Source organism: Lissotriton vulgaris, chromosome 2_1 (assembly GCF_964263255.1).
Source record: "Lissotriton vulgaris chromosome 2_1, aLisVul1.2, whole genome shotgun sequence".
Classification (NCBI taxonomy): Eukaryota; Metazoa; Chordata; class Amphibia; order Caudata; family Salamandridae; genus Lissotriton; species Lissotriton vulgaris.
Genome location: NC_141687.1, coordinates 1349547939 through 1349575249, shown reverse-complemented (window position 1 = coordinate 1349575249; position 27311 = coordinate 1349547939). Strand labels below are relative to the sequence as shown.

The 27311-nt window shown below is 48.9% G+C and overlaps 1 protein-coding gene across 1 annotated transcript in view; it reads left to right on the top strand.

Annotated features, from left to right (window-relative positions):
• The window catches only part of PTPN4 (protein tyrosine phosphatase non-receptor type 4), a 1255365-nt gene that overhangs the window by 839236 nt on the left and 388818 nt on the right, over positions 1 to 27311 (top strand). The window contains exon 20 of the mRNA XM_086957111.1: positions 19702 to 19868. Coding sequence (XP_086813237.1) covers positions 19702 to 19868 — 167 coding nt within the window. The remainder of the gene's footprint in view (positions 1 to 19701; positions 19869 to 27311) is intronic.

Sequence of the window (27311 nt, the reverse complement as noted above, 5' to 3'; positions counted from 1 at the left end):
GACTTGGGGGATGCCAGTGGTTTGGACGACTCTCCTAACCCTGGTTTGATCTCTCCTCCAACCGTGGCATCGGTGGAGGGAGCTGCATATTCAGTGGTGCTGATGAGGGCTGCCAAGGCCTTACACCTTGAGCTCCCCGTCGCGGCCGTGAGGCCTAACATCCTCACTGAGGTCTTCAAACCGCAGTCATGCCCACAGGAGCCACTGCTGCCGTTTAATGAAGCCTTATCAGACGTTCTGTTGGGCACGTGGTCCAGGCCCGCTTCAGGTGCGCCTGTTGATCGGAACGTGGCCAGGCGCCACCGTCCTTGTCCGGACGACCCCAAGTTCCTGTCTACCCACCCCACTCCTGAGAGTCTGGTGATCCAGGCCTCGACCTCCCAGTCCGCATTCCCGTCGGCCCCGCCCGACCGGGAATCCAAGAGGTATGACCAGTTTGGCAAGAAGGTCTTCTCGTCCATTAGTTTGGGCCTGAGGTCTTGCAACACCGCCTGCCTCTTGGGCCGCTACACCCACTCTGTGTGGGATACGGTCGCGGAACTGCTGCCAGAATGCCCCATGGAGGTGCGGGCAAAACTCGGTCAGGCTGTGGCTGAGGGCCGAGATGCAGCGAAATATTCGATACGGTGTGGTCTTGATACGACCGACTCGCTGGGCAGAGCTATGTCAACGACAGTGGCGATTCGTCTGGCTGAGATCCGCCAACTTTTCGGCTGATGTCCAGAATACATTGATGGACATGCCGTTCGATGGCTGTCACCTGTTCGGTGATAAGGCGGACCACGCGCTGGAACGCTTCAAGGACTCCAGGGTCACGGCCAAGTCCTTGGGTCTCTCGACCCAGCGTCAGCAAACGGGTTTCGTCCCTTTCGTGGCCAAGGAAGGGGCGCCCCCACACATGCTGCCAGCCACGCGCCGCAACAATCCTTTCAATGCGGTGGCGGCCGTGGAAACCGCCGTGGCGGCGGTCGGGGACAACGGCGGGGTAAGACCACACCTCCCCCCGCAGCATCTGCCTCAAAATCCTCCTAGTCCGTGCTTTCGGCCCCATGTGACGCCAGTGGGTGGCAGGGTTCGCCATCACCACGCTCACTGGCGCACGATCACTTCGGACAGGTGGGTGCTGCAAATCGTCCGAAGAGGCTACTCCCTCCCCTTCGAGACCACTCCTCCAGCCATGCCACCGCAGAACCACCGTGTGTCGGGGGACCACTTGACACTTCTGCAGGAGGAAGTTACGGCCCTCTTGGCCAAGGGGGCCATCGAGCGCGTTCCTGGGCCAGAAGTAGGGCGTGGTTGCTATTCCCACTACTTTCTGGTACCCAAGAAGGACAAGGGGGGCCTACGTCCTATCTTGGATCTAAGGAACGTCAACGGCTTCCTCCGGAAGGAGAAGTTCAAGATGTTGACGTTAGCTCAGGTCTTGGCTGCTCTAGACCCACAAGACTGGATGGTAGCGTTGGACTTGCAGGATGCCTATTTTCACATCCCCGTCCTGCCGGCCCACCGGCGTTACCTGCGGTTCACGGTAGGCCAGGAGCACTTTCAGTTTATCGTGCTTCCCTTCGGCCTTACCAGCGCCCCACGGGTGTTCACAAAGGTGATGGCGGTGGTCGCAGCCCATCTGCGCAGGTTGGGGGTTTCAGTCTTCCCCTACCTAGACGACTGGTTGTTGAAGGCGGGTTCGCCCCAGACAGTCGTCCACCACCTTCAGATGACGGCAGACCTCTTGCACGACCTGGGGTTCTCCATCAATGTGCCGAAATCACACCTGTGTCCCTCTCAGAAGCTCCTTTTCATCGGAGCGGTTCTGGACTCGGCGCAGTTTCGGGTTTATCCTCCGGAACGGCGGGTCCGGGATATTCAGGCTTTGATTCCCATCTTTCAGCCGCTATCCCGGGTTTCGGTCAGGTTGACGCTGCGGCTGCTGGGACTGATGGCTTCCTGCATCCTTCTGGTGCATCACGCCCGGTGGCGGATGCGGGCTCTGCAGTGGGACCTGAAGTTTCAGTGGGCCCAGCATCAGTGCAACTTGTCCGACCACGTCTTGATCTCGGAGGGCACTGCGAGTCAACTGCAGTGGTGGCTTACGGACCGCGATTGGGTCAGTAGCAGATCCCTCTCCCTTCCCCAACCGGAGCACGTTGTCGTGACGGACGCGTCACTCCAGGGCTGGGGTGGCCACTTGGAAGAGGCAGAGATCAGAGGCATCTGGTCTCCGGCGGAGTCCCGGCTCCATATCAACCTGTTGGAGCTGCGGGCGATTCGTCTGGCACTGAAGGCATTCCTCCCCTTTGTCAACGGGAGTGTAGTGCAGGTGTTCACCGACAACACCACCGCCATGTGGTACTGCAACAAACAGGGCGGAGTGGGGTCGTGGACCCTTTGCCAGGAGGCTCTGCGCCTCTGGCAATGTCTGGAACGTCAGGGCGTGACTCTGACGGTTCAACACCTGGCAGGTTCCCTGAACGCCAGGGCGGACGAACTCAGCCGTCGGTGCTCGATGGATCACGAATGGCGTCTGAACTCGGACGTGGCGCAAGGCATCTTTCTGCAATGGGGAGAGCCTTGGTTAGATCTATTCGCCACAGAAGAGAACGCGCAATGTCATCAGTTCTGCGCGTTGGAGTTTCCAAGACGGCACTCGCACGGCGACGCCTTTCGGCGCGAGTGGAGTTGCGGTCTGTTATACGCCTTTCCGCCTATACCACTTCTGCCCAGAGTGCTGAAGAAGATCAGGCGCGACCGGGCCCAAGTTATCCTTGTGGCTCCGGACTGGGCTCGAAGGTACTGGTATCCCGAGCTACTCAGCATGTCAGTCGGTCCCCCGATCCGCCTGCCCCTTCAGGAGGACCTTCTGTCGCAGCAGCAGGGGACGGTCCTCCACCCGAACCTGTCCAGTCTCCACCTCCATGCTTGGAGATTGAGCGGCGGCAGTTGAGGCCATTTGACTTGCCTCCTGAAGTCTGTGATGTGATTCTGGCAGCCAGGCGTCCCTCCACTAAGTCGGTATACGCCTGTCGGTGGAACAGATTTGTGGCATGGTGCACAGCAAAGGCTGTGGATCCTCTTTCTGCCCCTCTTTCGGAGGTTCTTCTGTTTCTTCTTTCTCTTGCCCAGCAGGGCTCTGCTCTGGGCACTATCAAGGGCTACCTTTCTGCCCTTTCAGCCTTTTTGAGGCTTCCTGATCAGCCTTCTTTGTTCAAATCCCCGATTGTGACTCGATTCTTGAAGGCCATCACTCACATGTTTCCACCTGTTCCGTTTGTGATGCCCCAGTGGGATTTGAACCTGGTTCTAACCTTTCTGATGTGTGCTCCCTTTGAGCCCCTTCATTCTTGTCCTCTCCGTCTCCTGACTTTAAAGACGGCTTTACTGGTTGCCATCACCTCTGCCAGGAGAGTGAGTGAGCTCCAGGCTCTTTCTGTCCAACCTCCTTTCCTGTCCATTCATCCTGACAAGGTGGTTCTGAGGACTAGACCTTCTTTCCTGCCCAAGGTTGTTTCGGCCTTTCACATCGGGCAGTCCATCACCCTTCCTTCCTTCTTCCCGCCTCCGCATCCTTCAAAGGATGAAGAGCGGCTCCATCGTCTGGACCCAAAACGTGCGCTTTCATTTTACATGGATCGCACACGCCAGTTCCGGGTGGATGACCAACTGTTTGTTGGCTACGTGGGTGCGAAGAAGGGACGGGCGGTCTGTAAACGGACCATCTCTCGATGGGTCGTTCTCTGCATCAAAGCGTGCTACTCTTTGGCTCGGAAGGAGCCTCCTGTTGGGCTGAGGGCCCATTCCACTCGGGCCACGGCGGCTACCACTGCCCTGGGCCGGGGAGTCCCCTTGCAGGACATTTGCCAAACGGCTACGTGGGCCTCGCTGCACACCTTTGCGAGGCACTACTGCCTGGACAGTCAAGTCCGGAGGGATGGCTTCTTTGGCCGTTCTGTCCTCCAGGACTTTCTGGTGTAGTATTGTATTGGTTCGCAGACCCACCACCGGGGTTGGTATTGCTGGGGTATGTATTCTAAGGTAAGGAATCTAACACTAACGTGTTTCTTTCAGATGAACAAGTTACTTACCTTCGGTAACGATATATCTGTAAGAAACATTAGTTAGTGTTAGATTCCTTACCGAACCCACCCATCCTCCCCGTTCTGCGAACTGATACCTAGGGTTAAGGACATCCCTTTCAGGGCCCTAGTTTTACATGGCACCAGTGTTGGTTCTCTCATGGCTCTGCGTCTCCTGGCGCGGAAAAGCTGTGTACAAAGAACTGACGTCAGCGCGCGGAGGCGGCGTCTATATACTCCAGCGACGTCATCACGGCGCACGACGCCGACGACGGACGCGGAGCCGCAGGGGACGCCTGCAGACGACGCCTACCGACGCGCAGGGGTACTGCTACGCAAAAGTTTCCGGATCCAGACTGACGCCTGGGGATATTCTAAGGTAAGGAATCTAACACTAACTAATGTTTCTTACAGATATATCGTTACCGAAGGTAAGTAACTTGTTCTTCTCCATTAAAGGTCCAGGTGGTCATGGACAACACACTGCCATGTAATACTGCAACAAGCATGGTGGAGTGGGGTCCTGTGCCAGGATGACTTAAGCTGTTAGAACTGGCATAGTCGGCAGAACATCTCATTGATCTTGAACCCCCAGTGAAATCTTTAAACTTTAAAACTCAGTCAGCGACGCCTAGTGGATCACAAATGTCAGTTACATCTGGAGGTGGCACAAATGTCTTCCAGCAGCAGGGAGAGCCCTCGCTACATCTCTTTGCCACCGTCAAGAATATGCATTGTCAACACTTTAGCATACTGAAGTTCCCAAGAATGCTTTTTCTCAGAGATTAATTCTGTCTAGAATGGAGCCTAGGACTCCTGTATGCCTTCCACCACTTCCTCTCCTGCCGTAAATTCTGAAGATGATTAAGAAGGACTGGGCCCAAATCATGCTAATGGCTCCAGATTGGGCCGCCAAAGTGTTGCATCCGAAACATCTGGCTATGAGAGTCTGTCCTACAATAGGGCTGTTGCTTTGGGAGCATCTTCTGTCACAGCAGCAGGGCATGGTCTGTACCCGAGTCTGCGCAGTTTACATGGTCATTTGTGGAGATTGAGCATCAACAGTTGACTGTCTTTGACCTCCCTCCCCAAGTAGTTGATATCATTCTGGCTGCAAGGTATCAATCTACCAAATCTGTTTAAGTTGGACGCTAGGATAAATTTGTGGTCTTGTGTAATTTCCTCTATAGAGACCCATTAGAAGCAAAGTTATCAGATGTTCTGGTTTTTGTGCTGTCTTTAACCTAGCAGGGACTTGTCACGGACACATTTAAAAGATACCCGTCTTACTTTGTGGCCTTTTTGTGTTTGCTAGACCCACCATCTTTGTTTAAATCATCTGTTGTAATGCATTTCTTCGAAGATCTGGTCCAAATGTTCCCACCCAAACCTTTTGTAATGCCAAGTTGGGCCTTAATTGGGGTCTTATTTTTCTTCTGTGTACCCCTTGTAATCCAATGCACAATTGTCTTTTTCCTCTACTACAGTCATTCTCATAACAATACCTCCTGCTTGTAGCATGAGTGCGCTACAGTTGCTGCCCTCTCATTCACCATACACAACCTTCTTCCCAGACAAATTGATGTTACAGACTAGGGCGAAGATTGACAACTTTTCCTGTCGACCAATCCATCACCTTTCTTTCACTTGTTACCTCACCTCAACCATCGAAAGAGGAGAGACTTCAACATCTGGACCCCAAAAGGGGTTTCAGCTTCTGTACGGATTGTATCAAGGGCCAGCAGGTGAGGAGTCACCGCTCTTTGTGGTGCTCGTGGGAGAAAATAAGGGTAAGGTGGTGCACAAAAGGACCGGATCAAGGTCGATAGTCCTCTGTACTAGGGTCTGTTACACTCTAGCTAAGAAGCTGACTGGCTGAAGGTCTAAGGGCTCATTCAGCCATAGCCTAAGCTCCTACCACTGTGTTACCACACAGAGCACCTGTTTTGGACATCTGTCAGGCTGCAACGCGAGTATCAATAACACATGTTCACGAAGAACTCCTGCTTTGATAGCAAGGTCCATCTAGAGGGACACTTAGCCCATTTGGTCCTGCAGGATTTTCATTTTGAGCCATTCCACAGACCCTCTACCTTGGGAGCTAATGCTTTTGTATCTATTCACAAGAATGGTAATCTGTGGTTAGGAGTATCCATCAGAAGAACAAGTTGCTTACCTTTGGTGATGATCTTCCTGGTGGATACTCTAACTGCAGATTTCTCACTTCCATTTCACCTCCCCATTCTGTGGAATGTACTCTTATTCATGCGGATATAGTAGGAATCAGATGTCAGTCATAGACCTGCACAGGGTATGCCTTTTGCCTGGACTCCTGCTATTGCTTTACGTCATGTGCCCAATGTGTCCTCTTGCACCCAAAGGTGATTCAAGTCCAGGAGGCAAAACTATACATTACCAAGCATAAGTAATAGTTGTAGCCTTCACACAGGTCCTGCTGCAAATCGTGGGCCCGATCCAGGTCACACAGGCCTTCCTTGTTCAAAATCTTAGAGCAAGTCCAAAAGCAAGCACAACACAGCTAATCCGACTGTGCACCATACCACCCTTCGGGTTCCAAAGAGAAGGCAAAAGGGAATCAAGATTTGAGTTGCACTCCCTCGAGGTCACCAGCCACAGAACCGATACCTCAGCTGGTCGTGATTCACCCCGAATTCCCTGGCTTTTGTCAACCTCATTGCAAGTAGAGTCTTTTAAGGAGGGCATGATGCAAATCTTGGTGCGTTTCCAGATCCCACTGGCACATCTTCGGGCCGCACAAAACCTCAGGGGCTTCCAGGTGGGTTACCACTGATAGGCCCTCCCCATATATAGTCTGTCCCGGTGGGACTAATTACCAGGCCCCTACCAAAGTACAGCCTTCCGTACTGACCCCAAGATCCATGCTGGCACCCATAACCAGTACCCACTCCACCTGTGCCAATTGATTAACTGTTGCTGACGAATATGAGACGTTATTTCGCATGCCGTTACTTCGCATGCTATTACTACGCGGTTACTACTTAGCAATAACCATTACTACGCAGGTTTTTACTTCTCATACCATTATATTGAAAGTGTTAATGTATGCAAAGTAAAAACTTGCCTAGTAATAAAAATTGGTATGCGGAATAACAGGTCATATTTAAAAAAAAAAAAGTTAAAACTCAACACTATAGAAAATACATTACCCTACACATCTAAAACAGTAAAACACTACCAAAACACTAAAACACTAATACACTACACTACCCTTCTGAAACACCACTACACTAAAACAGTAAACTACACTAACACTACAAGACTACCCTAAAACACTACCCCCCCAGCACGACCCTTCCCCTACTCCCAGTCCTGTCCCTACTCCCAAACACTACCCTAAAACACTACCCTACACTAACCCCACAACACTACCCTAAAACACTACCCCAGCACAACCATGACCCTACCCCAGTCCTGTCCCTACTCCCAAACACTACCCTTCACGACCACCTACACTACCCTACACCCAAATACACTACTCTACACAACCCCGAGACTACCCTAAACTCTAAAACACTACCCTACACTAACACCACAACACTACCCTAAAACACTACCCCAGCACGACCCTGCCCCTACCCCCATTCCTGTCCCTACACTGAAACACTACCCTGCGCGACATCCCAACACTACCCTAAACCCTAAAAAACTGCCTACCCTACACTACGCTAACACCACAACACTACCCTAAACCCCAAAACACTACCCCCTGCACGACCCTGACCCTACCCCCAGTCCGTTCCCTACTCCCAAACACTACCCTTCACGGCCCCCTACACTGCCCTACACCCAAATACACTACTCTATACTACACCTACACAACCGTCCCTAAACCCAAACACTACCCTGCACAACACCACCCTACAACAGTACCCTACACTACACTAACATCAGAACACTACCCTAAACCCTACAACACTACCCCAGCACAACCCTGCCCCAAGCTCCAGTCCTGTCCCTACTCGATACCAGACAAACCCAGGTATCCCCGACACTACTCTACACTACTCTACACTACACAAACACAAGTACACAACCCTACACAAGTACACAACCCTACACAGCCCCACTTACCTCTTGCCATGCATGGTTCCAATCTTCTCCCCCTTCCTGCTTCCTCCGTCGTGGGCTTCCTACGTCCTCCCCTGCACCCGGAAAAGCACCAGCAGCACACCCGGAAAAGCACCAGCAGCACACCCGGAAAAGCACCAGCAGCAGACTCTCGGAGCAAATGGCCACCGTGACGACCTCCAAAAGCGGCACCTGCCCCCTACACCTGCGTTGTACAACGCATGCGATGTAACAGCACGCGAACTAAAGGCGACGCGTTGTTACATCGCATGCGTAAGAACGCTTGCCAAGTAATGGTACGCAAACAAATGTCCGCGTACTAATGGATTTTTCCCGGCGCTGACACTTGAATTGGACAGTGATCCAGCCTTGCTGCGAAATCATGAAAGCATAACCTGTAGTTATGCACCCTGACTCTAACCAGTGCCTCCACCACAATGCAACTATCAGCAGTGGGTGTTTTTGGTTCTGACTGTGATCCTGGGCCAGAACAGGATGCTATCCATGATGTGTATGATGATGGTGAGCCGGGATGGCTTACTTCCCCTTCATGTTACTGATGAGGACTTATATTTTGACTTAGAAATGTAAGTGGAGTTCACACCTCATCTGAAACAGAGCCTGCCTCAACACATGGGTTATCAATGGAAGAAAGTGTCTAATTTGCATTGGTGGTATTAGATTTGCAGCTGCCCTCCAGTGTTCTAATGGAGATTCTTTAGCCTGAGCAGGTAACACTGGAGTCCTTGCTCCTATTTAATGATTCTTTCACAGGTGCCTTGATGGCTACCTGTTTGAAGCAATTTTCTTGTCTGCCTGTTAGTCGACTAGTGGCCAGGCAACACAGCCCTGCCCCCATTGATCCATATTTTCCCACCAAGCACCATACCACTTAAAGATTTGTTATGCATGCTTTGACCAATATTGTGAGTTCCAACTCATGTCTGACCAATCTCTGGGATAGAGCTTCGGAAATAGCTGATGCTTTTAGCAAGCAAATGATTTCTTTAACAGCCTGGTACTGCTGTCTATCTGCTAGGCCACTATCCACATACCTTAAAGGGTGCTGGTCAACAAGATCTTCCTGGCAGTCCTGGAACACCTTGAGGCTTTCTTTGCTTAGATGGCCCATAATGGGCAGGGTGCTGCTATATTTGTCATCCACGCAGACTTAGAAACTACAGACTCCATGGGCTAAGCATTTGGTACTAGTGTCATCGTATGCATACACACCTGGATGATATCAACTGGATTTTCTGGTGATGTGCAGGCATCGCTGATGGCCATGCTCTTGAATAGGTCTTGACCCTTTAGAGGAAGGCGGACTCGGCTGGAACAGTTTAAAAATAGTAGGGCCACATCCCGTTCCTGGGGGCTGTTGGCTTCTTCAAAACAATTCACACATCAGCTCTGCAACTTTAGCTGTTTATTCAGGTGAATAGCCTAAGACCAAGGACAGCCTTCCGAGCCAATAATGCAGCAGGCAGAGACTTGTCCTTTTGAGGTGTGGACGCCGCAGTGGTAGACTTCTCGCAGGCCAGTGAGAGCACCAGTCCGCCAGCTTCTATTCCATGCTGCATTGGCCACCAAACCACTTTATTTTCAGCAGCTCACAACCAAACGGTGGGGGGCAGGATTTAGTGTTTACTCCCAGGGTGGCAATCGATCATGTCTGCTAGATGATTTACACAGATTTTGCATAGGGTTGATGCTCTGCCTTTTAATTTCCTTCCCATCCCATTCCTTTCACACCAGTACTTCAGAGGAGCATCTACTCAGGAAACATGAGACCGGATGGTGTCCTTGAACTTACAGGTTGCTTATTTTCATTCACCATTCCTGCAGTGGCTCAGGTTCAAGGGGTGCCAAGAACACTTTCAATTTGCCATGCACCCCTTCTGCCTCCCCTCTCCCCCTCTGGTGTTAATACAAGTGATGGCGTTTTCTGTGCCCTTTTCAGAGATTGGGAGTTGTCCTATTCCCGCATCTCGACGCCTGGCTGTTGAAGATAGGTTCGCACTTCTGGAATATGGCAAACTCCTACCATTGTTGGGGTGCACCATAAAGGAGCAAACTATCTCACCTGATCCCTCACAGAGTTTCCCACTCATTGGGCAGTTCTAGACAGGCTGGTGTTGAAGGCTTTTGCTTCACTGAAGCAAGTGTAGGATATTCAGGATATAATCCTGATGTTTCAGGCTGAAACATAGATCCCAATGAGGGTGGCTCTGGGGATTCTTGGCCTCTTAGCCTCTTGCATCCTTCTTGCCAGCTACACCAGTTGGCATATGCGGGCCCTGCAATGGTACTTGGAATCTCAGTGGGCCCAGCATCAAGGCTGCTTTCCCATCCCTTACAAATATCAACAGAGACGCCCTAAGTTCTGCAGTGGTGAATGGGTGATAAGTTTGTCCTATGGCAGGATTTTCTCATTTCCTCACCCAGTGCTAACAGTGGTGATGGTTGCATAACCACTGGATTGGGGCATCCTCTAATGAGAATTGCAGATTAGAGGCATCTGGGCTCCATCAGAGAGCCTGCCCCACATCTTCCTACTGGAGCTATGGGCCATCTATTTCGCTGTGAAGGCTTTTTGCAATCCATCAAGCACATTCTCACAGGCACCGCCAATTGATACAGCAATAAGGACATTACGGGACCTGGGGCCTGCGTCAAGAGGTGTTTTGTCGTTGGAGGTTGTTGCAGTTGCAAAACGTCTTTCTAGCCAACCGTCATCTGGCTGGGATCTTGAATGCCAGGGTGAGTAAATTGAGTAGACATCGCCTGGCAGACTATGGTTTGCATTAGCATGTTGAGGTGGAGCAGGGCATATTTAATTAGCGGTGAGAGCCCTGGCTAGATCGGTTTCCTCTTTCGAGAATACACACGGTCATTGGTTTAGCAGACTCCCAGTTCCTCGTAAGCACTGTTTAAGAGACTCATTGTTGAAATGTAAGGAATGGGTCCTGTGCGCATTTTCACCACACCTCTCCTGCTTCCAGTTATGAGTAAGATCAAACAGAGTGGGCGGGCCAGTAGGGGCAGCATGGCAGACGCCTTTTAGTGGCGCTTCATCTTCTGTCCTAGTAATTAGATACAATTCTTCTTCTTCAAGGCTGGCAACTAGCGGAACCAGACGGTGAGTGGTGCTCTGGGGACGCCCTCGGGTCCCTGTGGGAGCTGCTGCATGGACCGAAGGACGTGTGGTCCTCGACGGAGCAAAGGACAGACGTGTAGCTGTAGACCTTCCGGACTGTGGAGGCCGTGTGAGGCATTGCTGGTCGGGCCGACGTGTCACCAAACCCGATTGGTGGCAGGCGCTGTGACTCGCAATGGAGAGGTGCTTGGCGGCCGCAGGACTTGCCGGTCCCGGAACAGTACCGGCCATTGTGGATTGACCGGTCACGGCAAAAAATGGTCTTTGGGACTGCGTGGGCAGTCAACAACAAAATGGTGTATAGGTCACGTTCGTGAACAGTTGATTGGGGCGCCAGGGCTGGCCTTGATATGCTTCCATTGCATCCTTCAGGCAGAGTGGTGTGGTGTGTAAGGCGGCAATGGAGGTGAATGTGGCAGTGCGCACCTCAGCCTGAGAACTAAGTAGGCGGCTCTCGGACAGTCACCGCCACAGGAGGTGGAGTGCTCATAGGCAGTCGATCGCCTAACATTGTACGGGGGAAACTGATGTAATTATTTCCCGGAGATGGTGTGATGGAGGCGGTGCTCACTCGGAAGCGGACATAGCATGAAGAGGACCCGGGAGGCCAGATCATAGGGAAGGAAGGAACCCCCACTGCTGGTCCAGTCGACTGGTGGCCTGCAATTAGACGGCCGGTGTGTGCTAGGAACATGAGGGAAGGATCCTCTTGGGGCCACGTCTAAGACGGTGGAGCCATCGGAGTTTTTATTACTGATGGGAGCTCTTGTGTGACGTGTTCAACTGGAGACATAACTGCACAGTGGGGCAAGTTGATACCCCTGGGCCCTGTTGATGATAATTTAAGCGGCAAAGACCCTTGACACCGTCCAGGAGGAATGGGCGGCGGGGGCCTTGTGAGAGATCGTGGCCTCAGGGAGTGCAGATTGAAGTTACATTGGATGACGATGTAGAGTGACCCTGTGGCATACTCCAGTGGTGTGGTGGATGTGTCTTGCTAGACCCGAGATAATGGGGCGTACTAGGGGGACCGGATCGAGGGCCTCATCACAGGCGGTGGGGGCCTGTGATGTTGACCCACCACAATCAACGAAGGAACAAGAGGCTCATGATGATCGTCTGGATGCTATACTACAAGCCATTGAGAGGTCCAGTGCATCCATGGAATTTAAACTAGACAAAGTGGCCCTGGAACTCAATTTTCTACATGCGGACCATTGGAATCTGAAGGATCGGGTTGAAGCTGTAGAACAGAGGATTTCTGAATTAAAGCCTGCCACGGAGTTCCAAGACAAACAGCAGAATGCCCATGATGCTCAGATCAGCACTTGGAGGAATGTATTGAAGATGCCGAAGGCCGTTCCCGGCGGAACAATGTCCGACTGATTAGGATGCCGGAAGGTGGGGAGGGCCAAGACGTGATCGCCTTTTTGGAATCATTGCTCAAGACCATTTTGCGGCACACTGTATTCTCCCCCTTCACCATCAAGAGGGCGCATCGTGTTCCGGGCAGGAGAGCGGCTCCAGGAGACGGACTGTGTCCACTCATCTTCAGGCTCCTGCACTTTAGAGATTGGGACGTAATCCTTCGAGAGACCAGGAAATTGGATGACATCCAGTACGAAAATGCAAAAGTGTTGTTTTTTCCAGACTGCACAATGAAGGTCCAGCGTCGATCTTTCTTACCGGGTAAAGCATCAACTCCGGCAACTCAATCTCTCCTACTCGCTGTTAATTCCAGCCAGGCTTCGTGTCATCTCGGCTTGGAAGTCAAGGTTCTTTGACACACCTCAGGATGCCTGGGATTGGCTGGAGACATCGGATCTGTACTCTGGCCCGAGACCTGCGGGTAAGGCTGCTACAACGTGGACTGGGGATGCTGGTGACAGAGGTGCGCGGAGACGCCGGCCAAGACGACGGTTCCCGGGACTGACGGCGATGCCTGGTCTGGATCAAATCCGTAAAGAGCGGCAGGAAGTGGTTGGCATTGCGGAGAAGATGGCAGAAGCAATGCTACACGAAGACAGAGCAAACATTTCCTATCGCACATCAGGGGGGGACTTTTCTGAAAAAGCATCTATGCGAATGATTGACGTTACACTCCAAACAGTGGATGGTATTGTATAAAACTGGCTGATCTGAAAGTAGTTTACTGTGTGCTGTTGTTTGCTTTGATGTGGTGGGTTCCTAATGTTCTCTGGGATCTATGTGTTATGATGATGTAGGATGAGGGTCGGTCAGAAGGTTCCTGGGAGTGTTGATAATTTTGCTTTCTAATCTGGACTTGACTTAATACAATGCTTTTATATTATTCCTTGAGTGGGGACTTCCGAACTGTACCCTGCATGGTGTCACAATCCCCTGTTCTCCACAACCTTTCGGAGCCAGTAGGACAGGCGACTATGTTGCTGTCTGTTGTGTTTGGACGACTCCCTGTTGTTTTGGGGGTTGCCCTTATATGGTTTTCTCCTTCCCCAGTTAGTACTTCCCATTTCCTTTCCGTTGCGGGAGCCCAGTGGGGAGATGCAGAGAAAGTTGTCGTACACATCAGACTGCTGCACAACGAGTTCTGGGGCAAAGGGTTCATGTTCAGTGCGGTGTGCTTTTCTTAGTTTTGCCATGGGTCACATGATACTTACGTGGAATGTTCTGGGCTTCCGTACGCCTTCCCATAAATTTGCAGTGTACTCTTATTTAAAACATAACAATGTGCACATAGCGTTATTGCAGGAGACTCACCTGAATGCACCGGAAGTTACCTGATTGCAACTTAGATGGAGAGGTCGTATATATGCTACAGATTATCCTCTATTCGCTAGTGAGACCCTTATTTGGATACGCAGGGAGACACCCTTTGCAGTAAAGAAGGTAGATATGTGTTGGTGAAGGGTAAATTGGATGGACGTCCCCCATTGTTGGGGAATGTGTATACACCGAATGTTGACAAGGGCCAATTTTTCGGTCAGCTGTCTCTTGTTTTGGGGAAATGGTGTGAGATCCTGTGGTTGCTAGGGGGGGGTTTTAACAGTGATCCTTCCCCTAGCACCCCCCCCCCCCCCATAACGCAGCCCCCCACCCCAGACCACGGCTGCAACATCCAATTCTGCATCACTGTATGGCTAGTCGCTGGGATGGGACCTGTTTGACATTTGGAGACATCATCACCCAGGGGGAGAGGATATACTCCTTTTTCTCTGTACTTCCTAACTTACACGTTAGGCTGGATATGTTCTTTGAGTACCCCTGCCTCCTTCCGTATGTTTTGAAATCGAAGTACTGGGGGCGCACGCATTCCAACCACAACCCTCACTGTGTTGTGCTTGCTTGGGAGGGCGAGATCCCAGGTGTTCCTACGTGGAGGCTGCAACCAGCCATGTTGAAAGATCCTGTGTTTCGAGAGGCGTTTGGGGAAGCAATTGGGGAGTATTTCAAACTTAACCTCTGCACTAGTGGAGTGGGAGGCCATGAAAGTCAGCCTGAGAGGTAAATGCTTGGGGTTGGGCTGTGGGCTGCGACAACAGGTAGTTTTAGATCTGGATGCCATGGAAAATAGATTGTTGCCTTTGCAATCTAGGGCAGTGATAGAGGTTGGGGGTCTGGCCACCCTAAAGTAAATGCTAAAGAAACATGCAGAGCTTCTTGAGCGTCAGCGCTGCCTTAACTTTGCAGCACACTACGCGTCCATACATGCCTAAACGGATCGCTCTGAGCCTCTCCATGTGTGGCTGATTAAACAGGAACAACCGGGTAGGCTAATTATGGCTCTTTGCTCCCCGAGCAGTGAGCTTTGAGTCACACAGTTAGAAATCCATGGTGTACTAACAACTCATTTCGTGAAGCTGTATAAAAAAGGTCTGCAGCTCTCATAAGAAGCGATACAACAATTCTTAGGACGCCTCCTGTTCCTAGTCTTGTCACCTGACCAGCAATTTGACCTAGATGCCCCACTAACGCTTGAGGAAGTGCAAAGAATAATGAGGACTCTGCCCTCTGGCAAGGTCCCTGGTCCCGACGGTCTCCCCCTCGAATTTTATAAATCATATACGGAGCCCCTGAGCTCCCAGCTGCTCCGAGTATATACAGAAGCACTTGAATCTCTTGCCATTCCTGCCTCAATGGCGGAGGCTACGTTGCTCACGCTCCCCAAACCAGGCAGGGACCCAACTTCCGTGGGGGCGTACCATCCTTAGGTACTCCTAAATGGGGATTATAAGATGTTGGAGGGCATCCTAGCTAACAGGCTGGGACCGCTGGTTCCCCACTTGGTTCCCCAGGACCAGAATTAGTTTTTTTCCGGCTCGCAGCACATTGCTTAACATACAGCGACTGTTTAGGGTGATTAGTTGTGCTAATGTGGTCTGGCCAACGGCCAGATGTGTCGTGCTGTACCTGGAGAAGGCCTTCGATACAGTCTTGTGGTCATTCATGTTTGCTGTACTCCACGATTACGGATTTGGACCCTATATACTAAGCTTATTGTGCCGTTGTATGTGGCCCCTACGTTTCGCCTGCGGTTGGGATCTCTTTTCTCCAAACCTATTATGATTGAACGGGGGACTCATCAGGGATGCCCCCTTTCCCCCCTGATCTTCGCTTTGGTAATCGAACCATTAGCGATGGAACTACGCTCCTCAGCACCAGACTGGAGGATACCCCTTAATGATGGCATACATGCTGTTTCACTTTATGCAGATGACATCTTGTTGTACGTACAAGATGTCCTGGCGATCCTGCAGGTCATCCCCGACAAGTTGAAATCTTTTGCTTCATTGTCTGGGATAGGGTTACACTGGGGTCAATCTTGTTTATGCCCATTTAATCTTACTCTAGTGGACTCGGGTTAGATGGTGAATGGGACAGTGGTGCAGTGGCAACCTGTGGCGTTTAGATACATGCGTGTTCGTATCTAAACATAACACAAAAGACCTTATTGACAGAAATATCACAAGGGGGGTTACAGCACTCTGGTCTCAAATTGAATTCTGGAAGACACTCCCCCTTCAGGTTATAGGTAAGGTGGAGTTAATTAAAATGGTAGTTACCCCTTCTTCTTTATTATTTTGCTACCCTACCACTCAACCTACTTGTGTCCTTCTTCCGATCTTTGGAGAAGATTGCCCGTGATTTTATCTGGAACAACTCTCGAAGCCGGGTGGCATCGAACAAAGCTATACCTTCTTAGTTCAGGGGGAGCCCTATTTCCTGGCGTCTCAAATCTTGTGGTTGGCGAAATGGGTAGAGGAGCTTCATTTGTCAGACTCGTCGGAACGGGATACCCCGTATTCCCTAGACTGGATTCTTTATTTATTCCATCACTGTAACAAACTGAATGAACCTCTTCCTTTGTTGATATCGTTAGCGCGGAAATGCTTTCGCAGTGCACTGCGTCTTACTAGAGGTGTACTACCATATGCACCCGGATTAATGGGGACTATGCAGGGGAGGGTTCTGAGCATAGACCTTGCCTCATGGGTGGGAACGGATGTAACCACCCTAGGTGACTTATATACAGAAGGAACATTACAGCCGTTTATCAATATTATGAACGAAGATGGTGTATCCCCCTGCCAATTTCTGAATCACGCCTCCTGGACAGCCACAATGAGACGCTGGTGGGGAGATTTAACGCAGGAACCCCCGATGAACCTCCTGGTGCAATATGTGCATGTTATGGGCACAGGATGCCACTTGGTAAAGTGGTTCGCAGACTCGATCAGGTCATACCTTGGCGGATTTAATGCTGTTACAAGCTAAGTGGGAGGCGGACCGGGGGAGGCCTTACTCAGAAAAGGAATGGTCTATGGTCCTGGAAAGACCCAAGCAAGTCCCCAGAAATGCCAGTTTCATATTAATTCAATTTTATATTGCACATAAGGCATATCTCTCCCGGATAAAATCAATCAGTACTTTAATTGACAAGTTGAGTGCTGCCCGCACTGCAGGTTGGTAGCTGCAGATATTTCACGCATGCTCTGGTCCTGCCCCGCTAGCAGAATTATTTGGAGGGTGTGCTAGATGCGCCAGGCACCTGTACGTCAAGGGAGGTGCCGAGGACGTGGGAGTCGTGCAACATTGGTGTGTTTCTCAGAAATGAAAAAAGCACAAAGCATACACTAAGTTTCTTGATATTGGCTTTATTGTGACTAAGAGATTGATTACTTGTAAGTGGAAGTTCGAGGAGTCCCCTCCGTTGAAAGCTTGGTTCCTCTCCATGCTGAATTGGGTGAAGGCCGAAGCAGTGTCCCTGGTACGGGAGGATACGCTGGGCTTGCGTAAATTTCCTATCTCCACTGAATGGAATACTATGCTGTGTACTCTGCAGGGGCTGCTGACGCCGGAGGGTCCATTAGATGTCTCCCTTCTAGATGGTTAGTGAGATTGGCTCAAGTATACCCATGTCCTCATTGATATGTAGATATGTTGACTAAACATCTGCCCACTTTACTGGCTGATCTTTACTCTTAGCAATCCGATGGCGAACCCTTAGAGTAGTTGAAAAGACCCTGTTCTATAACGCTGGGGGGGATTGTTCCCTCTCTCACCCTTTCTGTGGCTCATTTTTCCCTTCCCTTTCTCGATAAGATTTATTTTCCCCATGTTTGGTGTTTTCATATAAAAGTTTGAATCTATATATTGATTTGTGATATGGCAGAGTGAAGCCATATAAAACATGATTGTGCAAATTGTTGCATGTTGTATAAGTTGCGGTTACGGTGCACCATGATGCAGTCGTTCAGATTCTATGTCTGAGTGAGGCAAAGCTATGGCTGAAGGGACATGCTAAATGTTATTTTCCTATATTGTTTATGCATAATGATGTAACAAATCAACTTACTTGTTGTTTAATTATCGGGATTGTATGGCTACCTATTGATTCTGTGTGGTTTTCCCTGATAATGTACAGCTTTGTATTCATGCATATCAAACAAAAACTAAAATTCTTAATAAACAGATCAAACAAAAATATGAGGAAGATTAAACAGACCCAGCACAAGTCATTGTTATCGCCAGGAAAATGCTATACCCAGACCTAAGTATGAACATCTATCGTCTAATCAGAAAACCACTTTGGGAGGACCTACTATATCCGTGACACGACAGGGTCTTTTGTTCAACCCTCTTCAACTTGCATCTCAATGCATGAAGATAGAGTGACTGCAATTGGTTGCATTTGACTTGCCGTTTAAGGTGGTACTTGTAATCTACACTGCCAGACTCCCTTCCACCAAATCAGTCTAAGTAGGTTGTTGGGACAAGTTTTTAACCTGCTGTGGTGCTCAAGGCCAAGATGTTGGACATCCTTTTATTTGTTTTGTGTTTTGCCCTGCAAGCACTTTCAGAGGCCTTTCTACCTTTGTCAGACGAACCTACTGCCTAGTTCAAATCCATAATTGTGATGCATTTTATTGAAGATATGACACGCTTGTTCACTCGCAAAACATTTACCCCAGTGAGACCTTAAATTGATCTTGACATTCATTATCTTTATACACTTTGAGTTTGCAGTGTCTCTTGACTCTGTAAAAGTCAGGTTGAGGGATCATCAAACGGCAATAAAGCAAACGATCTCCTTTGACTCTTCGGGGAACTCTTAGGGCATTGCAGCACTGACCCGAATAGGAGCAACTGCCCTATGAGCATGACATCCCTCTGAATGTGTGAGGATAATATGAATCAGTCTCGTTGACTGTCCCTCTCAATCTGTCCCACCTTGATAGAACTCTTCTTTTCCTTTCCTATCTAGAGATAGGAAAAGGAAAGAAGAGAGACCCCCTAGTTTATGTATTTTCGATACTATAATAATCATCTCTCACAGGGAGCTGTGACTCCTTTGACATAAACTTATTGTGGTGCTATGTTACTGTAATCATCACTGTGTTTTCTCCTGTATTTAGAAATGTCATGCAATTACCCATGTGCTTGAATGAGTGGGTGAGATTGTGTGCATTCCTCTTTCACTGTTTATTATTTATTGTTCAGTGCATGTCCTGCGCCTTAATGCAATGCTTGCTGCAATATTCATGAAAAGCTGAAAAACCATATAAAGATATTTTTTTAAAAAGATATTTTTTTAAGAAGTCTTTGCATATGATACCATAGATTTCCAGTAGTACTTCTGCCTTGGTGCTAATAGAATTCAATAATAGTTTTTGATTAAGAAAGATTAAAGGTCAGACCTAAAAAGCTCATACCTAATTTGATGGTAACTGAAAATAACTGGCCTTAACCTCAAAACAAATATGGCACCACTCTGCTTGCAGGTGGCATAGACCTAAGTGAACCCTTGGTCTTTAGCACGTAAGGTTCTTTTAATGTGTTCACTTCTGCTTGGATTCATCTTTTTTAATTTTTTTTATGTTTTAGCCGTATATGATGTGGTAGAAGAGAAGCTTGAGAATGAGCCTGATTTCCAGTACATCCCAGAAAAAATACCAGTGGATGGCGTCCATCTTGATGACAATGCCTTGAGGGAGTCCATGGTCCAACTAGCAGAAGGACTGCATAGTGGAGCTATTCTTGCTCAGTTTGACGTGAGTTTCTATTTTAAATTGAGCGTTGGTATCCATTAATAGAGTTCAGGGTTGCATGTGACCCTCAGTAGTTTCTAACGTCATGTTAGGGAGCTGCTGCAATAAGGTTCTTTTAAACTTATGGACTATTACTAATTTTTATTTTCTTAAGAATTCTGTGTCATTGTTAATAGTAACCTTTGTTTTGTGCTGTAGATGGATTTCTTCACATTGCATAGTTGAAATGAAATAATGATGATCGCAGTTAAAATTGTGTTTCTGGTGGATACTTCTGACTGCAGATTCCTCATCTTGTGAATAATCCTTAGGCATCGGACTGAATCTGGAAAACTAAAAACAGTACTCCTGCATGTGGTTAGGTGGTATGTGTGGCTCTGGGTTGATATAGGTCTGCTCCAGAAGTGAGAACAGTGCTGCATGTAGACGCCACTCATGCTCGCTTACATGTGTTCCTTTCTTTCTCTGTCTTCAGATGCTGAAACAGAGCTCTACTCTTTGGTCTGACAAGATTTCCTTAACTTTCTTTTCTACAAATTGTAAAAGTGTGCAACGGAAATGTCCCTTTCTAAAATGACAGGGTTTAAACCTTGTTGGGACGGTTGGACACAGATGTCTAACAGATCCTCCACCAGTATGTCTTTGGTGCTTGGGATCAAAACAGACTTCAGGACCTGCTGTGATGGCACCCAGATGAGCCCAAAGACTCGAAGGGCTTGCGAAGCTCTACATCACTAAATGCTGCAAAACTCCATGCCTTGACTGCTCGAGATCAAAAGGAGTGCCCTGTTCCCTCTCCCACAGCAGATCTTTTTCACTGTAGAAATGATTGGGTAAGTCCAAGAAAAAAATTAAGAAATCCAAGCAGGAGTTGACCTCTTCTTGCTACTCTCGGTCTTCAGGGAAGGTGCAAGGGAGTCACTGTGCCACCTGGTCTCGCCCATAACCCCTGAGGAGTTGATCCTGAACCTGGTCCCAAAGTACCCCGAATTACCAGGTTCGTCTGCGACTTTGCAGCTAGTAGAGGCTTTCCTCTGGTTTGCCTTCAGGTCCCAAGGATCCGCAGTGGCCTCTAGTTAGTCTCTGGTAGGTAGATTGCCCTTGGTGAAGACTGTACCTGTTGGACCTGCTTTTGGTTCTGCATCAGCTTTGGAGATGGCTTCTGCCAAAACTCTAGTCCCTCCACAGGGGCCTTCTAAGAGCAGAACTCTTGTAGACCTTGACTTGAGGCCTCGCTTCATATCTACATTAACCCAGCCTGTTGCAAAACCTTCTGATTCTGACACACTACCTTTACTACACAGCCATATACACACACTGCATCCACTCTTTAGGTATGATTAGAATGGTAACCAACAATTAGAATGAAGACTTACAGGATTCTAATGTGCTGGACACCTCTCCTAACACTGCACTGGTCACTCACTCTGTCCCTGGCACGGAAGAGAACTCAACTTTCGCACTTTTATTCAGACAAGCTGCAGAGGTTTAACATGCTGCTTCCCAGCATTGAGGTTGAGACTCCGAGTCCTTGAGCCTGGTCAGACACCTACAGAACCTATCATGCCCCTTAATGAGGCCTTTATGTACTCTGTCGAGCAGTCTTAACCACACTTTTTCGAGACAAACTGATGCTGGGAACTCAAGCTCCATTTCTGCAGAAAGTAGAAACACTGCTCTATGTTGGGTAGGCTTTTACCTTTCTGACTTTGTTTGCCCCACTTCACCCCTCGAAAGAGGAGGAGAGATTCCCGTCCTTTGGACCCCAAGAGGCCCTCACTTTCTCCATTGATTGCACCAGGGACCATCGGGTGGACGATCATATCTGTTTGGCCTTTTTGGGAGCAAAGGAAGGGCAAGGTGGTGCAGAAAAGAACGATCTCTAGGATTATGGGCTCATTCCACATGAGCCAAGGCTGCTACTACTGCACTGGCAGTGCCTCTCCTCGGTTTTTGTCAGGCTGCTACATTGACATCAGTGCACACATTCACAAAGCACTATTGCCATCACAGGCAAGTCCGCCTTGATGGACATTTTGCCTGCTCGGTCCTTCAGGACATTTTGGTATGAGCCATTCCACAGACCTACCACCTGGGGAGGTACTACTTTGGTATCTATTCATAAGCCGAGGAATCTATGGTTAGAGGTATCCAACAAAAGAAAAAGTTACTTACCTTTGCTAATTCTCTTTCCGGTGGATACTCTGTTCAACTACAGATCGCTCATCACCCTCTTGCCTTCCTGTTGTGTGGCATGGACTATTCTATCCATCTAAAATGCTCCAAATATAGAGGTCTGCTCACTGGTCTTGCCTATTTACTAATGGGCTTTGCATCTGAGGGCACAGACAAGCCTGTGAAAAAAAACTGCAAACTGCTCATTGAGGTGGCGTCTATTTGTGGCTCCATCATCATTACCAGAGTGGAAGAACGTCGATGTGGAGCAGCTCTATGCCATCTAACAGCAGGCTGAAGTATGTCTTTTGAGCATTCAAGATCCTGTCTAAATCCCGGGAATATTCACAAAGTGATGGATCTGTGGTTCGATAGAGCATCCACCAGAAAGGGAGTTATCGAAGGTAAGTAACCTGTTCTTTGTGACTTAACATTGAAATGATCCTTGCAAAGAAGATTATCATAATTTTATTTCATGTTATTCAGCTGCCAGCTTAATGTAAGAACTTGCACCATACAAGAGTTAGTTAACAGGATATGAAAATACAAGTTGTGTGTATTTTAAGCCAGTACCTCAAGTAAGGACTGAAGAAGATAAGCAAAAATATCAAACTTGATTTTCTGGATTATGGTGCCCGGATTGATGAGATGCATCTAGTTACAACAGTCTACTACTTTGGGGAGATGGCAGTAATTCTCTGTATGATTTTCACATGGTGGCACTTGGAGGGTATATGTATTGCAATCTGGATAGAGTAAAGAAACTAACATCTTAAAAGGTAGCGGACCGCAGTACAGGGTCAACCCCAAGCAAACAGTCAACAACTGATAAGGAGAGGTAGCTGGTTATTGGATTATTAATGCATTGTGATGTCATGTTCTTTAAAGTTATTTGCTTTCAACTCCTTCCTAAACTGGAGCTGCTTAAGAGGAAGGGGTTGGGTTTCCATATGGATACAGAGATGTTGTTCCAGATCCTGGATGCATAGATGAAAAAGACCTGGTGTTTTTTTTATTTTTTTTTATTTTACCCTTACTCACCAGTGCAATGGTGGCCTGGCTGCTGTGTGCCAACATCCACCAATGATGGTGAGCATATCTTCAAGATAAGCAGGCATCCTGGTCATGATGGCTTTGTAAATAATGCAGTTGTTTTTAAAGATGATGCGTCAAGGCAAAGGGAACCAATGGAGTTCTGTCTGGCTGGTGGTGATGTGATCATATTTCTTCCAACCCTGGATGAGATGTGCTGCAGCATGTAGTATGGGGTCTGGAAGCCGACCGTGGAGCAGGGCATTACCACCTTCTAGATGTGAGAATATGAGGACTTGAACATCAGTTCTGAAGTCATGTTGTGGACGAAAATGTGAACAAGCGTGTTAGTTGTTGGGGGGGGTTGGATTCCAAGTTGAATCTGTGTGATTTTGGTATTCAGAGTAGTATGAAGCTGTCATTGAGACAGGTTTGGACACAGGGCAGACTCTGTAGTGCAGCGCTTTAAAAAAAGCAGAGAAATGGCACCCTCCTTCGTGCTTGTTTGCAGTTCCCCCAACAGAATTGCCCCTTTTAAATGTTCAGAAAAGGAATACAGCATAAGCCACACCAGACTTTGCCTCGATCACAACAAACATCCTAGTGTTTTCAAGGTAGAGGTCGGGGATCTAAACTACCCAGTCTCCCACCACAAAAAAAAACTCTTTACTTTGACTTCAACAATGCACTGCCGTTTGGGGGCGTGGCCTGACCGAGCAGTAAGATAGCCGCTCGGTAAGAGGGCTCTGCCGGCTGAGGATTTATCCGATAAAAATCCTGCAATACAAGGGACAGAGGATTAGCACTTTTGGCGCTGCATGCATCACAAATACGCTGTGTGTCTGATGAACTCCGAAAAACTGTCTTTGAAGCACCCTGAGGGTTCGGATTGGGACGCCACCTGAGGCGGAGGGGCGTGCCATGTCGGGCCTGTTACGTGCACCAGAGTTAACCTGACTGTGTAGCCCTGTTAACCCAAAGATTGCTCCGGGTAGCGGCTGGCAGCAAGGAGGACTGGCGCGGAGCAGGAGTCATATGGCCAACCCCCGACCAATCAGAAAGGGGATATCAGTGCGGTAAATGCTTGCAAATTGACCCCCCCTGATGGTGCTCTATGAGACCCGCAGGGAAAAAGGAAAAAGGAGCACCACCACTAGGGCAGCAGCGAGGCAGAGTTTGAGCCGCCACAGGCTGGGCCGCGCGGCCCGTGACACAGCGAGATACGCTTGGATGACACGCCGCACTTGAAAACTGTAAGCGGAGACGGCGATATAGCCCACATATCCCGGGGTGAGATCTGCTTGCGTACTGAGGTACGGCGTTGCACTGCGAGTGAAGGATGAGAGGCGAGCTCCATTACAGGTGAAGTTGTGCTGCCACCAAACTGTATTAGACCTCATGACCGGGCGACTTGTGCGCATTACCGCAGGGAGAGAGACGCTGCTGAGCGGCCCCCTCCCCGGGACAAGTCATAGCTTGCTTCTGGACGAGGACCGCCACCTTTTCCCACAAGTAAGAGGCTACATCAGTCCTATACCTGAAGAGGCCACAATACGGTTATATAGGATCGCTGGAGACCCTGACCCGGGTCATGGCCCACTAGACGACACTGAGAGAGGGGGAGCATACCTCCGGAGTCTCTTACTAGAAATGAAGTCTAGTCTCAACACTATTGACTCCAAATTGGATGGCCTAAATTCTCAGCTTGACTAGGTCAAGACCCAAGTAGATACCCATGAATTTCGAATGGACCAGCTGGAGAATCGCACACTGAAGCAAATGAGTTCCAGGTTGAAGCTAAGGAGCAACTGCTGAACATGGAACGGGTCCTCGTGGTCATAAGGGCCAAAAAGATGACTTGGAGGCCTGTTCTTGGAGGAATAATAATATTCGCCTCATAGGTATTCCTGAGAGCACGGCTCTGTAAAGATGGAAATCTTTGTGGAGGAACTGTTAAAAGACATCTTTGGGTCAGAATAATCTCCAGTGTTTATAGTGAAACAGGTTCACCGGCCATTGGGACCTAGACCTCCAGTAGGTGGAATCGCCAGACCAATCCTTGCGAAGATATTGAATTATCGAGACAGAGACGCTATCCTCAGGTGGGCCAGGGATGGGGGTAAGATTTCCTACAAAGGGAACAATGTCTCATTCTACCCTGACTTTACTCCTGGAGTCCAGGCGACACATCGCGAATACACACAAGCCTAGAAAATCCTACAGCAAGCTGACGTTCCCTATGCACTGCTCTACCCCACTAAGCTTAAGGTCACGCATGATAATAACACACACTTCTTCACAGACAATAAGTCAGCGCTTAAGTTCGCTAAACAAATTGGTGGGGCAAAGAAGCAGAAGGCGAACACTGATGGACAACGCAGTGCAAACCACAACCTAAGCGACAATGATTAATGGATGTATTCAGGTGTTCTTACGCTGCTGTTTAATGAGTAATTTGTTTTTTTTAGGCTTGCGTTTTTATATGCTAAGTGACTGCAGTGCTGTATTATTAGATTTAAACAGATCTCTGTGCTCGTGGCATAGTTGATTATACACCACTGCCACCCGGTTCTTGGACTGGGTTGTACGCCGGTTATCTCACGCTCCTCAGGGAGATCTCCCGCACACCCACTCGGTTATCGGGTGCTTAGATTCTCTTCATTTCTTTTGTTAAGTTAATTTAGTGGGACGCATATGTTAGCTCAACCAGTTTGGGGGGTTGGAGTGGGTGGGCGAGGTCTATTAAGTGTGGGTATTGTAAGTTTAAAATCAAAATGGCAAACATATGAAAAAGCACAATTGACGTGTAAGTTGCAATATAGCACAGGTTGCGGGGGAAACAGAGATTGGAATGTACAGTTTATGTGATGCCAACATATAATTGCATAACCTGGAACATTAGAGGATTAAACGATGGTAGGAAGGTTAGGTTAGTGAACTCCTATTTGGTCCGACACCGCATAGACATTGGTTTCTTACAAGAAACATATTTATCTAGTGTGACGAACACCTCGCTTAAACACAGGTACTGGGGCGACATTTACTTAGTGATCTACTCTAATTATGTCTGGGGTGTGGCGATTTTAGAGGGCTTAGCTGGAAACAGACAACATTAAGGTCCGATCCTGAGGGAAGATATATTATACAGGAAGGCACACTCTGAATGCTAAGAGTGGTGTTGGTCACAGTCTATTGGCCCAACTCCGACACCCCTGACTTTTATATAGACCTATGGGCTCAAATACGGAAAACTGTCTGTGATACAAATATTTGGGGAGGGGACTATATTGCCATCCTTGACGACTCCCAGGATCGCAAGGGAACGTCGCGCACACTACACCCCAACACCAGTGCAACACTAAAAACAATAGTACAGGATGGAGAATAATTGGACATTTGGAGGGAGTGGCATCCATATGACTTGGAAGGCACATGTGTAACAGTACATTATTGATCCTGGTCATGTATAGACTTTTGGCTTATATCAAAATATATAGCCACATGGACTATATAGCCACATGGACAGTAGACGTTAGACATCTCCCTCGCTCCCTCTTAGATCACCGCCATGTCTGCTCTGCTTCCAAGTGGAAACTATGCCCAGTTGCGCTTTTACTTGGAGTCTCCCATTGCATGCTCTCTTAGACGCCACATTCAAGCAGGCCTTAGCCAATCGGCCTTCTAGGGGCGGAGCCTGGAGGCGGGGCACACGGGCCAAATGCAATCCATTTCATGGGAGCGCAGCGGACGGGCGCAGCAAAGGTAAGCCCGTCTGCGCCCGTCCGCGTCTAGCCGGACCCAGGAGCCAGGGACGTTGCACTGCCCCTCTCCTACCCAGCGAAGATCCTCAGAGAGCTACAATACTCGGTCTTATCTTACCTGGCTCACTGCAGACTCCCTTCCAGACATTCTTGCGGCTCTTCGCCAAGACTACTATATTCTCAATGCCAACCGTTCATCAAGCCGCCCGGGGGGAGGGGTGGCAGCCATTATACATAAAAAGTTTAAATTTATCGCCACTGCCTCTCTAGTTCTGCCAGATGTGGATAACCTGGTTATTCACCTCGAAACAGAGCTAGGCGCCTTCTCGCTCGTACTCATTTATCGACCCCCTCACCCCATGCCCAGGTTCCCCATCTCTCTAAGCGAACAGATGGCAAATCTAATGATGCACGACACCAGAGTCTCCCTTTTTGGGGACTTTAATTATTGGTTTAATGACATCCAAGCCGGACCACA